This window comes from Pan troglodytes, chromosome 19 (genome assembly GCF_028858775.2).
Source record: "Pan troglodytes isolate AG18354 chromosome 19, NHGRI_mPanTro3-v2.0_pri, whole genome shotgun sequence".
In the NCBI taxonomy this organism is placed as follows: domain Eukaryota; kingdom Metazoa; phylum Chordata; class Mammalia; order Primates; family Hominidae; genus Pan; species Pan troglodytes.
The window spans coordinates 12,141,100-12,154,618 of record NC_072417.2 but is presented as its reverse complement, the minus strand read 5'-3'; the positions used below and the strand labels follow the sequence as shown (position 1 = coordinate 12,154,618).

General features: G+C 47.0%; 1 protein-coding gene across 1 annotated transcript in view; it reads left to right on the top strand.

Moving 5' to 3' along the window:
• PRPF8 (pre-mRNA processing factor 8) overlaps window positions 1-13,519 on the top strand; it is a 33,779-nt gene that overhangs the window by 13,625 nt on the left and 6,635 nt on the right. Inside the window, exons 25-34 of the mRNA XM_016931138.4 lie at window positions 9,160-9,407; window positions 9,524-9,703; window positions 9,903-10,038; window positions 10,147-10,316; window positions 10,482-10,611; window positions 10,731-10,877; window positions 11,103-11,263; window positions 11,556-11,747; window positions 12,345-12,582; window positions 12,727-12,855. Of these exons, the coding sequence (XP_016786627.1) occupies window positions 9,160-9,407; window positions 9,524-9,703; window positions 9,903-10,038; window positions 10,147-10,316; window positions 10,482-10,611; window positions 10,731-10,877; window positions 11,103-11,263; window positions 11,556-11,747; window positions 12,345-12,582; window positions 12,727-12,855 (1,731 nt within the window). The remainder of the gene's footprint in view (window positions 1-9,159; window positions 9,408-9,523; window positions 9,704-9,902; window positions 10,039-10,146; window positions 10,317-10,481; window positions 10,612-10,730; window positions 10,878-11,102; window positions 11,264-11,555; window positions 11,748-12,344; window positions 12,583-12,726; window positions 12,856-13,519) is intronic.

Here is a 13,519-nt window from a genome sequence, read left to right as displayed (position 1 = left end):
TCTGTGAGAGCACTAGAGTTAGTGATTGCTCTAGCCCAGTCTGGAAGTGGAAGAGGAAAGGATTCCTGAAAGAAGTAGCATGTGATGAGACAGGTGAGGGAGAGCATTCCTTTAGCCAGAAGTGTGGCGATGTAACTAGCTTGGTGTACATGGGACCATGGAAAGTTCAAGGTTTGCTGGAGTAAATTGTGGAATTGGGAATGTTAAGAGATGAGGCTAGGTAAATAGTGGAGAGCCATATCATGGAGGGCATCGCACACCTTAGGAAGAATCATGTAAGGGTCTTAAGCACAGAGTGACTTTGTCAGATGTGTTTTTCTTCTTCTTTTTTTTTTTTTTGACTTCCCACACTACAGATGTAGACTTTGTCAAATTTCTGTGTTAGATGATTCACTCTTGCAGCTGTGAGAAAGATGGACCTGAAAGGATAGGATGGGAGACCAGGTTTGGGGACCACTGAAGAAGTCCAGATAAAAATGATGAGAGCAGGCCAGGCGCGGGGGCTCACACCTGTAATCCCAGCACTTTGAGAGGCCCAGGCAGGTGGATCACCTGAGGTCAGGAGTTTGAGACCAGCCTGACCAACATGGGGAAACCCCATCTCTACTTAAAATATGAAAATTAGTCGGGCGTGGTGGCACACACCTGTAATCCCAGCTACACAGGAGGCTGAGGCAGGAGAATCGCTGGAACCTGGGAGGCGGAGGTTGCAGTGAGCTGAGATCCCACCAGTGCACTCCAGCCTGGCAACAGGGTGAGACTCTGTCTCCAAAAAAATACATAAATCAATAAAAATGATGAGAGCACTGAAACTAGAGGTAGGAAGAGGGGAACAGATTTGATAAGAAGTTAGCAGATAAAATCAGCAGAACTTTGTGGTCCTGGGATGCTCAAAGAAAAGTCAAAAATGATGTGCAGATTTTGGCATGGGTGACTAGGTGGGTGTTAGTGCCACCAACTGGAAGACCACATGAACAAGAACAGGTTTAGGATCGAAGATAAAGAAATCTAGTTTAGGATATATAAAGTTTGAAGTTCCTGAGAACATTCAGATGGAGATTTCCCCAGGTATTTATTTATACCTTATTTCTTCAGTTCCAAGATACATATTTAAGTACATATATACACATGTGTAGATTCCTGATTCCTCCTGCTCCCTTAGTGGTGCCTCTTTAATTGATGAGCTGTTAGATTTGATTTAAAAAGTATGAGTGAGACATTCCAGGGAGAGAAATGAAACTAGAAAGGTAAGAGCAGTCAGGGATAGCTTAGAGGTTCCTAGGTGAGAAGCAGTCTGAAGAAACATGGAGAACAGGTCTGGATTAAAGATGTAGATTTCGGAGCCTATCCACAAAAGGTCAAAAGCTCAAGAATGAGTGACATCACCCAGGGACAATGTGGAGTGAGAAGGGGAGAGGGAGGAATTTGGAACTGTGGGGAATACTAAGATGAAGTGTGGTCAGAACCTGTGGGAGGGTGCCGGGTCTTGGAACCAAGGCCTTCAGGAACACGTGTCCAGAATTGGGGTGATGCTGAGCAGTGTCAGTTGCCTAACAGCATTTCAGTTAGATGAGGACTGAAAAGTATCCATTGGATTTGACAGTTAGGACGTCATTGGTGACCTTAGCAGGAGCTGTTACAGAAATAGTAGGGATGGAAGCCAGATGGCAGTGGGTGAGGCTTCATGGGAAGTGAGTGAGTGGAGACAGCAAGGACAATCTGTTTGCCAGTTGAAGAGAAGGAAGGACATCAGATGCCACCTAGAGGGAGCTGTAAGTCAGTGCAGGTGTTTTTGAATGACAGTGACTTGAGCGTGTTTTAATTAAGGAGCCCAGTAGCAGTTGAGTGTACAAGAGAAAAGTGTGGAATTGGCTGGACACAGTGTCTCACGCCCGTAATCCCAGCACTTTGGGAGGCCAAGGTGGGTGAATCACCAAGTCAGGAGTTCGAGACCAGCCTGGCCAACATGGTGAAACCCCGTCTCTACTAAAAATACAAAAATTAGCCAGGCGCGGTGGCGGGTGCCTGTAATCTCAGCTACTCGGGAGGCTGAGGCAGGAGAATTGCTTGAACCTGGGAGGTAGAGGTTGCAGTGAGCCAAGATCATGCCACTGCACCCCAGCCTCGGCGACAGAGCAAGACTCCGTCTCGAAGAAAAGAAAAGTAGGTAATTGATGAGCAGAGGTGCAGAGGGTCTCCCTAGGGATAGAATAAAGAGCAAGCAGAGGAAAAATCCTCTGAACCTGACGGGAAAGAGGTCTGGAAAGATGTGGATATCGATGAGGTTAGTGGGAAGCTATAACAGGATTTTGAGTTTTTCAGCTTTTCTTGGGCTGCAGTTAGGGGAAAGAGTTGTGCATAGTGAATTTCATGGTATTAGGGTATGATGATTGCTGAAGAAACTGAGAGGGATTGGAAGGTGTGTTGGGAGCTCAGCTGGGTTTTGGGAAGACAACTCTGAGCATTTGTTTTTCCCAGAATCACCCAGCTACTCAGTGACAGGGATGCAGAAGGTGGATAGATTACACTGGTGATTAAGGAATAGAGCTCTGTTAGAAGACAGTTGTAGAGTGGTAAGGGATTGAATGCAAGGGAATCAAGAGTGCGGGTCCCAGCCGGCCGCGGTGGCTCATACCTGTAATCCCAGCACTTTAGGGGAGGCCGAGGCGGGTGGATCACGAGTTCAGGAGATTGAGACCATCCTGGCTAACGCGGTGAAACCCCATCTCTACTAAAAATACAAAAAATTAGCCGGGTGTCGTGGCGGGCGCCTGTGGTCCCAGCTGCTGGGGGGGCTGAAGCAGGAGAATGGCAGGAACCTGGGAGGCAGAGCTTGCAGTGAACCAAGATCGCAACACTGCACTCCAGCCTGGGTGACAGAGCAAGACTCTGTCTCAAAAAAAAAAAAAAGAATGCTAGACCCCATTGAGATACTGGAAGAGGGGAGAGGAGAGAGAGCAGAAGAGGCCGTTGGCCTGGGAAAGAATTGTAGGCATCAGGGAACTGGATATCAGAAGTTAGAGGCTGAGGAGTGGAGGAGTGTCTGAGAGGGTAAGGATGCAGTTGACTCTAGTGGTTAGAAGCACAGGCTCTGGAGTCAGATGGGGTTCACATCATATCTTTGTCATATTACTAGTTGGGATCTTGGGAATATTGCCCATGCTGGGCCTCAATTCCCTCATCTGTAAAATAGGGATACTGATAGGACCTAGCTCAGACAGCTTTTGTGAGAATTAAATGAAACGGGGTATTTAGTAAGCCATATTACTTGGTAAATTGCATGATAAAGCTGGGCATGGTGGCTTATGCCTGCAATCCCAGCACTTTTGGAAGCCGAGGTGGGAGGACTGCTTGAGCCCAGGAATTTGAGACCAGCTTAGGCAACATAGCAAGATCCTGTTTATATTTAAAAATAAATAAATAGGCCGGGTGCGGTGGCTCACGCCTGTAATCCCAGCACTTTGGGAGGCCGAGGTAGGTGGATCACGAGGTTAGGAGTTCAGGACCAGCCTGGCCAATACGGTGAAACCCCATCTCTACTAAAAATACAAAAATTAGCCAGGTGTGGTGGCACATGTCTGTAGTCCCAGCTACTCTGGAGGCTGAAGCAGGAGAACCACTTGAGCCCCGGAGGTGGAGGTTGCAGTGAGCTGAGATTGCGCCACTGCACTCCAGCCTGGGTGACAAAGTGAGACTCCATCTCAAAAAAAAAAAAAAAAAGCTATGTCATGGGCAAGTTCTATAACTTGTTTTTTTATGAAGACATAAGAGGTATAATATATATAAATTTCTTACCATGGTACCTAGTACACGTAGACCTGAGTAAATATTATTTTCCTTCTTGCCTCCCCTTATCCCCCAGGAATTTCTGCTATTTAGTAAAGGAACACTGGGTTCCTCAGGAATTTATGCCTCCTCCCCTTCAGGGATAGAGCACTGTTAACTACAACAGAAATACTGTGTTCCGTTACACACATCAGCAATTCCAAGTGCAGTCCAAGAATTTACTAAACCTAATGGGAATCGTCCACTTGCCTTTACCCCAGTATCTAGCCCATCCTGGCCCCTGGCCCTCCTTTTTTTTTTGAGAGGGAGTCTTGCTCTATTGCCCAGGCTGGAGTGCAGTGGCACAATTTCAGCTCACTGCAACCCCCGCCTCCCGGGTTTAAGTAATTCTCCTACCTCAGTCTCCTGAGTAGCTGGGATTACAGGTGCCTGCCACCATGCCCGGCTAATTTTTGTATTTTTAGTAGAGACAGCGTTTCACCATGTTGGTCAGGCTGGTCTCAAACTCCTGACCTCATGATCCAACCGCCTCGGCCTCCCAAAGTGCTGGGATTACAGGCATGAGCCACCGCACCCGGCCCCCCTCCTTTCTGTAGATCTGCCTGGTTGTCTCATCCTGTGGACATGCGAGATGCTCAGTCTAGCTTTCATAGTAGGGTTTGAGCTGTTATCTCACCTGCAGTCTTTTCTCCTTGCTTGTCTGAATACCATTTGCTCAAGGCAGATTACTGTAGTAACTCCAGCCAACGCACTCTTTCACCTCAATAATTGTTCAGAAGACATTTTTTGCCTTAAAGTCTTGACTATATCATTTGGTATTTTGTGGTTTGCTATCTTGTTTTATTCAGCTTTTCAAAGAAACAGCTTTGGTTTCATTAATTTTTATGGTTTTTCTCTTTTTTGTTGCATTGATTTTTTTTTTTTTTTTTTTTTTTTTTTTGAGATGGGGTCTCTATGACCCAGGTTGGTGTGCAGTGTCACAGTCTCAGCTCACTGTAACCTCTGCCTCCCAGGCTCAGGAGACCCTCCCACCTTAGCCTCCCAAGTAGCTGGGACCACAGGCACATGCCACCATGCTTGGCTGATTTTTCTTTGTATTTTGGATACAGACAGTTTCGCCATGTTGCCCAGGCTGGTCTTGAATTCCTGAGCTCAGGTAATTCACCCCCCTGGGCTCCCAAAGTGCTGGGATTGTAGGTGTGAGCCACCACACCTGGCCTTGTTGCATTGATTTCTTCTCTTATCATAGCCATTCCTTTGCTAGTTTGTTAAGGTAAAAGGTTAGATTATCAATTTTGGACCTTTCTCTTTTTTTTTTTTTGAGACAGTCTCTCGCCCTGTCACTCAGGTTGGAGTGCAGTGGCGCGATCTCTGCTCACTGCAAGCTCCGTCTCCCGGGTTCACGCCATTCTCCTGCCTCAGCTCCCGAGTAGCTGGGACTACAGGTGCCCGCCACCACACCCGGCTAATATTTTTTTTTGTATTTTTACTACAGACGCGGTTTCACCGTGTTTGCGAGGATGGTCTCGATCTCCTGACCACCTCCTGATCAGCTTGCCTCGGCCTCCCAAAGTGTTGGGATTATAGGTGTGAGCCACCGCACCTGGCCTGGACCTTTCTCTTTTTCTTTTTTTTTTTTTTTTTTTTTTTTTTGAGATGGAGTCTCACTCTCTCACCCAGGCTGGAGTGCAGTGGCGCGATCTCAGCTCACTGCAACCTCCGCCCTCTGAGTTCAAGCGATTCTCCTGCCTCAGCCTCCCGAGTAGCTAGGATTACAGGTGCCTGCCACCGCGCCCGGCTAATTTTTTTGTGTGTTTTTAGTAGAGACAGGGTTTCACCATCTTGGCCAGGCTGGTCTTGAACTCTTGACCTCGTGATCCACCTGCCTCGTCCTCCCAAAGTGCTGGGATTACAGGCATGAGCCACCGTGCCCAGCTGACCTTTCTCGTTTTTTTTTTTTTTTTTTTTTTTGAGACGGAGTCTTGCTCTGTCGCCCAGGCTGGAGTGCAGTGGCGCGATCTTGGCTCACTGCAACTTCCGCCTCCTGGGTTGCGTCATTCTCCTGCCTCAGCCTCCTGAGTAGCTGGGACTACAGTCGCCTGCCACCATGCTCAGCTAATTTTTTGTATTTGTAGTAGAGACGGGTTTCACCGTGTTAGCTGGGATGGTCTCGATCTCCTGACCTCGTGATCCACCCACCTCAGCCTCCCAAAGTGCTGGGATTACAGGTGTGAGCCACCGTGCCTGGCCAACCTTTCTCTTTTTCTAATAGAATTATTCACTTCTGTAAATTTTCCTCTCAGCATTGCTTTAGCTGCATTCCTCCCTTTTTTTTTTTTTTTTTTTTTTTGAGGCAGAGTCTCACATTTTTGCCCGGGCTAGAGTGCAGTGGCACGATCTCGGCTCACTGCAACCTCCGCCTACCCTGTTCAAGCGATTCTCCTGCCTCAGCCTCCCAAGTAGCTGGGATTACAGGTGCCCGCCACCACACCCAGCTAATTTTTTTTTGTATTTTTAGTAGAGACAGGTTTTCACCATGTTGGCCAGGCTGGTCTTGAACTCGTGACCTCGTGATTCACCCGCCTTGGCTTCCCAAAGTGCTGGGCTTACAGATATGAGCCATCGTGCCCGGCCCCATTCCTCACATTTTAATATGTTGTGTTTTCATTTTTATTTAGTTAAAAGTATATTCTAATTTCCCTTATGAGTTCATATTTCACCTTAGGTTGTTTCAAATTATGCTGTTTACATATTTGGGGGTTTCCCTTATTAGTTTCTGCTTTGATTCCATTATGATTAGGAAACATGTTCTATATGATCTTAGTTTTAAGAAATGTATCAAGATTTTTTTTTTAATAATTAATTCATTTAGAGGTGGGATCTCACTCTTGCCTAGGTTGGACCCAAACTCCTGGGCGCAAGCGATCCTCCTGCCTCAGCCTTCCAAAGAGTTGGGATTATGGGCATGAGCTACTGCACCTGGCTGAGGCTGACTTTTTGATGTCCTAGTGTACAATCTCTCTTGGTGCCTGTCCTATGTGTGCTGGAAAATATCTGTTAATCTGTATTCTGCTATTGTTAGGTTGTTTTACAAACATTAGGTGCAGTCAGTTGGTTACATTACTTAAGTCTTCTATATCCTTAGTGATATTTTTTGTATACTTCTATCGATTACTGAGGAGTATTAGAAATCTCTAGTAATCCCAGCAGTTTGGGAGGCTGAGGCTGGTGGATTGCTTGAGCACAGGAGTTCGAGACCAGCCTGGGCAACATAGCGAAACCCCATTTCTACAAAAAAAATACAAAAATTAGCTGGGTGTGGTGGTACACGCCTGTAGTCCCAGGTACTTGGGAGGCTGAGGCGGGAGAGTCTCCTGAGCCTGGGAGGTGGAGGCTGCAATGAGTGGAGATGGTGCCATTGCACTCCAGCCTGGGCAACAGAGCAAGACCCTGTCTTGCTTGAGAGAAAGATCCAGCTACAGCTGTGAGTTTATTGTCTTTCAGGTCCATCATTTCTGAAATTCTGTTATTAGTTACATAATGTATTTAGGATTATTAGGTCTTCTGAACGAGTTGACTACTTTATCGTATCAAATATCCCTCTGTATTCCTGATAACATTCCATGGTCTGAAGTCTTTGTCTTAATCAGTAGTGCCACTCCAGCTTTGTTTTGAGTTTGCATGGGTGTATTTTTCCATCTTTTTACTGTTAATCTGTGTCTTTGTAACTAAAGTTTATTTCCTATAGACAGCATATAGTTGGCTCTTTTTTTTTTTTTTTTTTTTTTTTTTTTTTTTTTTTTTTTTGAGATGGAGTCTCTCCCTTGGTTGCCCAGGCTGGAGTGCAGTGGCATGATCTTGGCTCAGTGCAACCTCTGCCTCCCGAGTTCAAGCGATTCTTCTACCTCAGCCTCCCAAGAAACTGAGACTACAGGCGCGTGCCACCACGCTCAGCTAATTTTTGTATTTGTAGTAGAGACGGGGGTCTCACCATGCTGTCCAGGCTGGTTTCGAACTCCTGACCCCGAGGCCCGCCTCAGCCTCCCAAAGTGCTGGGATTACAGGTGTGAGCCACCATGCCCGGCCTTTTTATTTAAATCCAATTTGACAATGTTTGCTTTACAAATGGTCTAAATACCTCAATTAAGGTTAATGTAACTATCAATGTGGCAATGTAGCTCAGTTTAAATCTACCGTCTTATTCTTTTTTTTTATTATTATTTTTTCTGCTTTTCTCTTGTCCTGCCTTCTTCTGAATTTAGTTGTTTTGTGACTTTATCTCCACTTTGCACTTATTTGGCTACATGGTTTTTTTCTTATTGTTTGCTCTAAGGTTTACAGTATATACATCGCTCACTTACTGTGATCTACTTTGACCATTAGTCTACTACGGATCACTTCACATATAGTACAAGAACCTTAGAATAATACACTTTAAGTTCCACTCCCACTCTTAGTAGTATTTTTGTCATAACATTTTAATTGTACATGTATTATAAGTGCTATAATACTTTGTTACTCTTTTTGCTTTGAACAGCCTTTATCTTTTGTAGAAATTGCAAAATGAGAAAAAATATTTTTTGCATTTTACCCACATACTTACCATTTCTGGTGTTCTTCACTAGTTTGTATAGCTCCATCTGGTGTGCTTTTTTTTTTCTTTTTCTTTTCTTTTCTTTTTTTTTTTTGAGACACAGTCTTGCTTTGTCTCCCAGGCTGGAGTGCAGTGGTGCAATCTCAGCTCACTGCAACCTCTGCCTCCTGGGTTCAATTTCTGTATTTTTAGTAGAGACGGTTTCATGTTGGCCAGGCTGGTCTTGAACTCCTGACCTCAGGTGATCCACCCACCTCGGCCTCCCAAAGTGCTGGCATGACAGGTGTGAGCCACCACACCTGGCCCAGGGGAACCATTTTTTTTTTTTTTTTTTTTTTTTCCTGAGATGGAGTCTCGCTGTGTTGCCCAGGCTGGAGTGCAGTGGCACAATCTCAGCTCACTGCAACCTCCACCTCCCAGGTTCAAGCGATTCTCCTGCCTCAGCCTTCTGAGTAGCTGGGATTACAGGCGTCTGCCACCACACCCGGCTAATTCTTGTATTTTTAGTAGAAACAGGGTTTTGCCATGTTGGCCAGGCTGGTCTCCAACTCCCGGGCTCAAGCAGTCCTCCCACCTTGGCCTCCCAAAGTGCTGGGTTTATAGGCATGAGCCATCGTACCCAGCCTCATTGTGGTTTTGCTTTCTATTTCCCTAGTGACTAATGATGTTGAACTCAAATCTTTCTTTAGTAGTAGGGATAAAACTAACTGGATCAAGTAGTCTCCACCCTCCCCGCCCCTGGCTCTTCTATAATTTACTTTTTTTTCTACTACCTTTAGATTGTGAATAAGTGGAATACAGCTCTCATTGGCCTTATGACATACTTTCGGGAGGCTGTGGTGAACACCCAAGAGCTCTTGGACTTACTGGTGAAGTGTGAGAACAAGATCCAGACACGTATCAAGATTGGACTCAACTCCAAGATGCCAAGTCGGTTCCCCCCGGTTGTGTTCTACACCCCTAAGGAGCTGGGTGGACTCGGCATGCTCTCAATGGGCCATGTGCTCATCCCCCAATCCGACCTCAGGTACAGCCTGGTTCAACGTATTTCTAAACCCTATTGCTCAGGCCCTAAGGGAAGTGGGTATTTCTTTAGTTTTAGGCTTTATTTTTTTCTGTAATCTTGGTTGTACCCCCAAACAGGTGGTCCAAACAGACAGATGTAGGTATCACACACTTTCGTTCAGGAATGAGCCATGAAGAAGACCAGCTCATTCCCAACTTGTACCGCTACATACAGCCATGGGAGAGCGAGTTCATTGATTCTCAGCGGGTCTGGGCTGAGTACGCACTCAAGAGGCAAGAGGCCATTGCTCAGAACAGGTGGGCACCTAGGAGGGCATGCCAACCCTGGGGCAGGGGCAGTGGTGGCCTTTGAACCGTGTGGTGTTCAGGGTCAGAGCATGCCATGGTTGTATGGAGAAGGCTGGTTCTACTGCCCCTAATTGTTTTTGGCCAGGAAGGAGTGCTGAGCTCCTCATGTGAGATCACGGTTTGACTTGAATCTTTCTTTTTTTGGAAGACGCCTGACTTTAGAAGACCTAGAAGATTCATGGGATCGTGGCATTCCTCGAATCAATACCCTCTTCCAGAAGGACCGGCACACACTGGCTTATGATAAGGGCTGGCGTGTCAGAACTGACTTTAAGCAGTATCAGGTATGTAGAGGGAGGAGCTTTTCCCTGAGTCAGGAAAATCCATGGCTATCCCCGAAACTTGGGGCAATAGGCACCCAGAAGCTTGACCGTGCCTGCCTTGCCATCTAGGTTTTGAAGCAGAATCCGTTCTGGTGGACACACCAGCGGCATGATGGGAAGCTCTGGAACCTGAACAACTACCGTACAGACATGATCCAGGCCCTGGGCGGTGTGGAAGGCATTCTGGAACACACACTCTTTAAGGGCACTTACTTCCCTACCTGGGAGGGGCTTTTCTGGTGAGGATTCTCCTCTCTTAGAGGGACCTGTCACAACCCTTTGAGCTCATCTCTTGTATGCCTCTGTGATTTCCTGTGGTGTTTCCCAGACAGCCACCTCCAGGAGGTTAGCAGTGTGCTGGGAGATGGCAGGATATCACCTCACCTGCTTCTCTTGCTCCCCAGGGAGAAGGCCAGTGGCTTTGAGGAATCTATGAAGTGGAAGAAGCTAACTAATGCTCAGCGATCAGGATTGAACCAGATTCCCAACCGTAGATTCACCCTCTGGTGGTCCCCGACCATTAATCGAGCCAATGTGAGTGTGATTGACACTGGAGAGGGGAAGCTAAAGACAGTTGCTGCTTCTTGCCTTGGTTATGTCGTGAGCGCCCGAGTCTCTTGATCTCTAATGTCACATTGTCGTTTTCCTGGCAGGTATATGTAGGCTTTCAGGTGCAGCTAGACCTGACGGGTATCTTCATGCACGGCAAGATCCCCACGCTGAAGATCTCTCTCATCCAGATCTTCCGAGCTCACTTGTGGCAGAAGATCCATGAGAGCATCGTTATGGACTTATGTCAGGTGGGCTGGAATCGAGGGGAGAGGGTGCTGTACAGAGTCAGCTCAGGTGGAATCGCGGGGAGAGCGTGCTGTACAGAGTCAGCTCAGCTTGCTCTTTTGCATATGGGAAATCCACCCCGGAAGCTCTGAGGATGAGACTCCTATTGCCTCATTATCTTATTGTACAAACTCTGATTTTAATTGGGCTTCCTTAACAAGTCTTAATCTCTCCATGTTTTCCTTCAGGTGTTTGACCAGGAACTTGATGCACTGGAAATTGAGACAGTACAAAAGGAGACAATCCATCCCCGAAAGTCATATAAGATGAACTCTTCCTGTGCAGATATCCTGCTCTTTGCCTCCTATAAGTGGAATGTCTCCCGGCCCTCATTGCTGGCTGACTCCAAGTAAGTGCCTCAGGACCCAGCCCTAGGCAGCCAGGACACTTTCGTTTTCCTGTTCTTCTAGCCCTGCAACTTTAGGAATTGTCCTGTCTGCCTTTGTTTCAAACTTGGAGCCAGTGCTACGCTTGGAGCCTGTCAACACCCTTAGTCAGATCTGCTGATTCTCTGGGGTCCTGCTGACCTGGAACAAGTTGGTGGAGTGGGTGGGATGGTTTTGGGATTTAAGTGGTTCTGGTTCTGGGGACATTGGTTATGCCCATGGTTTCTTAGAAGCTTGAACCCTCTTCATCCTCAGGGATGTGATGGACAGCACCACCACCCAGAAATACTGGATTGACATCCAGTTGCGCTGGGGGGACTATGATTCCCACGACATTGAGCGCTACGCCCGGGCCAAGTTCCTGGACTACACCACCGACAACATGAGTATCTACCCTTCGCCCACAGGTGTACTCATCGCCATTGACCTGGCCTATAACTTGCACAGGTGAGTTGAGGCTCAGGACCATGTATTTTCAGGCCAGGCGCAGTGGCTCACACCTGTAATCCCAGCACTTTGGGAGGCCGCGGTGGGCAGATTGTCTGAGCTCAGGAGTTTGAGACCAGTCTGGGCAACATGGTGAAACCCTATTTCTACCAAAATACAAAAAATTAGCTGGGCATGGTGGTCCGCGCCTGTAGTCCCAGCTACTCAGAAGGCTGAGGTGGGAGAATTACTTGAACCCGGGAGGCGGAGCTTGCAGTGAACCGAGATTGCGCCACTGCACTCCAGCCTGGGCGACAGAGTGAGACTCCATCTCAAAGAAAAATAATAATAATAATAAATAAATAAATAGATAATCCATGTATTTTCCATTAGCTCCATACTTTAAGGTAGTCATACTTTTTTACTTTACCTAAGTGAGAGGAAGTGGCCCATTCCTCCTATGGGTCACTGATTCTCTTCTCCAGCCTGTATGTACACATGAGCAGAGTGTTGTCAGCCTGGCGAACAGTCTTTCTTCCTCTGTAGAGTTGGCAGCTTGTCTTGTTTCTGGGGCTGTCATTCTCGTCTTAACTTTTCTTGACCCTTTTATCCTCACAGTGCCTATGGAAACTGGTTCCCAGGCAGCAAGCCTCTCATACAACAGGCCATGGCCAAGATCATGAAGGCAAACCCTGCCCTGTATGTGTTACGTGAACGGATCCGCAAGGGGCTACAGCTCTATTCATCTGAGCCCACTGAGCCTTATTTGTCTTCTCAGAACTATGGTGAGCTCTTCTCCAACCAGATTATCTGGTTTGTGGATGACACCAACGTCTACAGAGTGACTATTCACAAGGTGAGTGTTAGCAGCAGTGTATAGGTGCGGGACTCTGTACATGGCTGTGGGAGAGTCATGGGCTAAGTGTGTACACATGCTGGGAAGAAGGCAGGATGGGGATGTGTTGTGTAGGCTATGCTAACAAATGCCATCCTCCTCTAGACCTTTGAAGGGAACTTGACAACCAAGCCCATCAACGGAGCCATCTTCATCTTCAACCCACGCACAGGGCAGCTGTTCCTCAAGATAATCCACACGTCCGTGTGGGCGGGACAGAAGCGTTTGGGGCAGGTGAGCAGGTTTAAAGATGAAGAGGCCGTAGAACCATGTTGCCTCTTATTCTTGGGGTGGACTTGGTAATATTTACTGGTTTATTAGATGAAAGGCTGAGAACATCTCATTTGAACTTATCCCCAAAATACCTTGGGAAGTATTCTGTGGGAGGTCCAAGAGTGTATGAGGTGCTTCGTTCCCTTCCAGCTGGTCTGTTTCCTGAATTTCTAACCTTGAACAGGGCTATCAAAAATCATTTTTCCAAAGGCAACGCATATTCTTTTTTTTTTTTTTTTTTTTTTGAGCCGGAGTCTCGCTGTGTCGCCCAGGCTGGAGCACAGTGGCTCAATCTCGGTTCACTGCAAGCTCCGCCTCCCGGGTTCACGCCATTCTCCTGCCTCAGCCTCCCGAGTAGCTGGGACTACAGGTGCCCCCCACCATGCCCGGCTAAATTTTTTGTATTTTTAGTAGAGATGGGGTTTCACCATGTTGGCCAGGATGGTCTCGATCTCCTGACCTCGTGATCTGCCCGCCTTGGCCTCCCAAAGTGCTGGGATTACAGGCTTGAGCCACCGTGCCCGGCCCAGCAACGCATATTCTTGAAACATCCACTTTGACCAAATCTTTTCTCTACCTCAGAACTCTTGCTGAATTAACTCCTCTTTAGCTTCCTAGACATTCA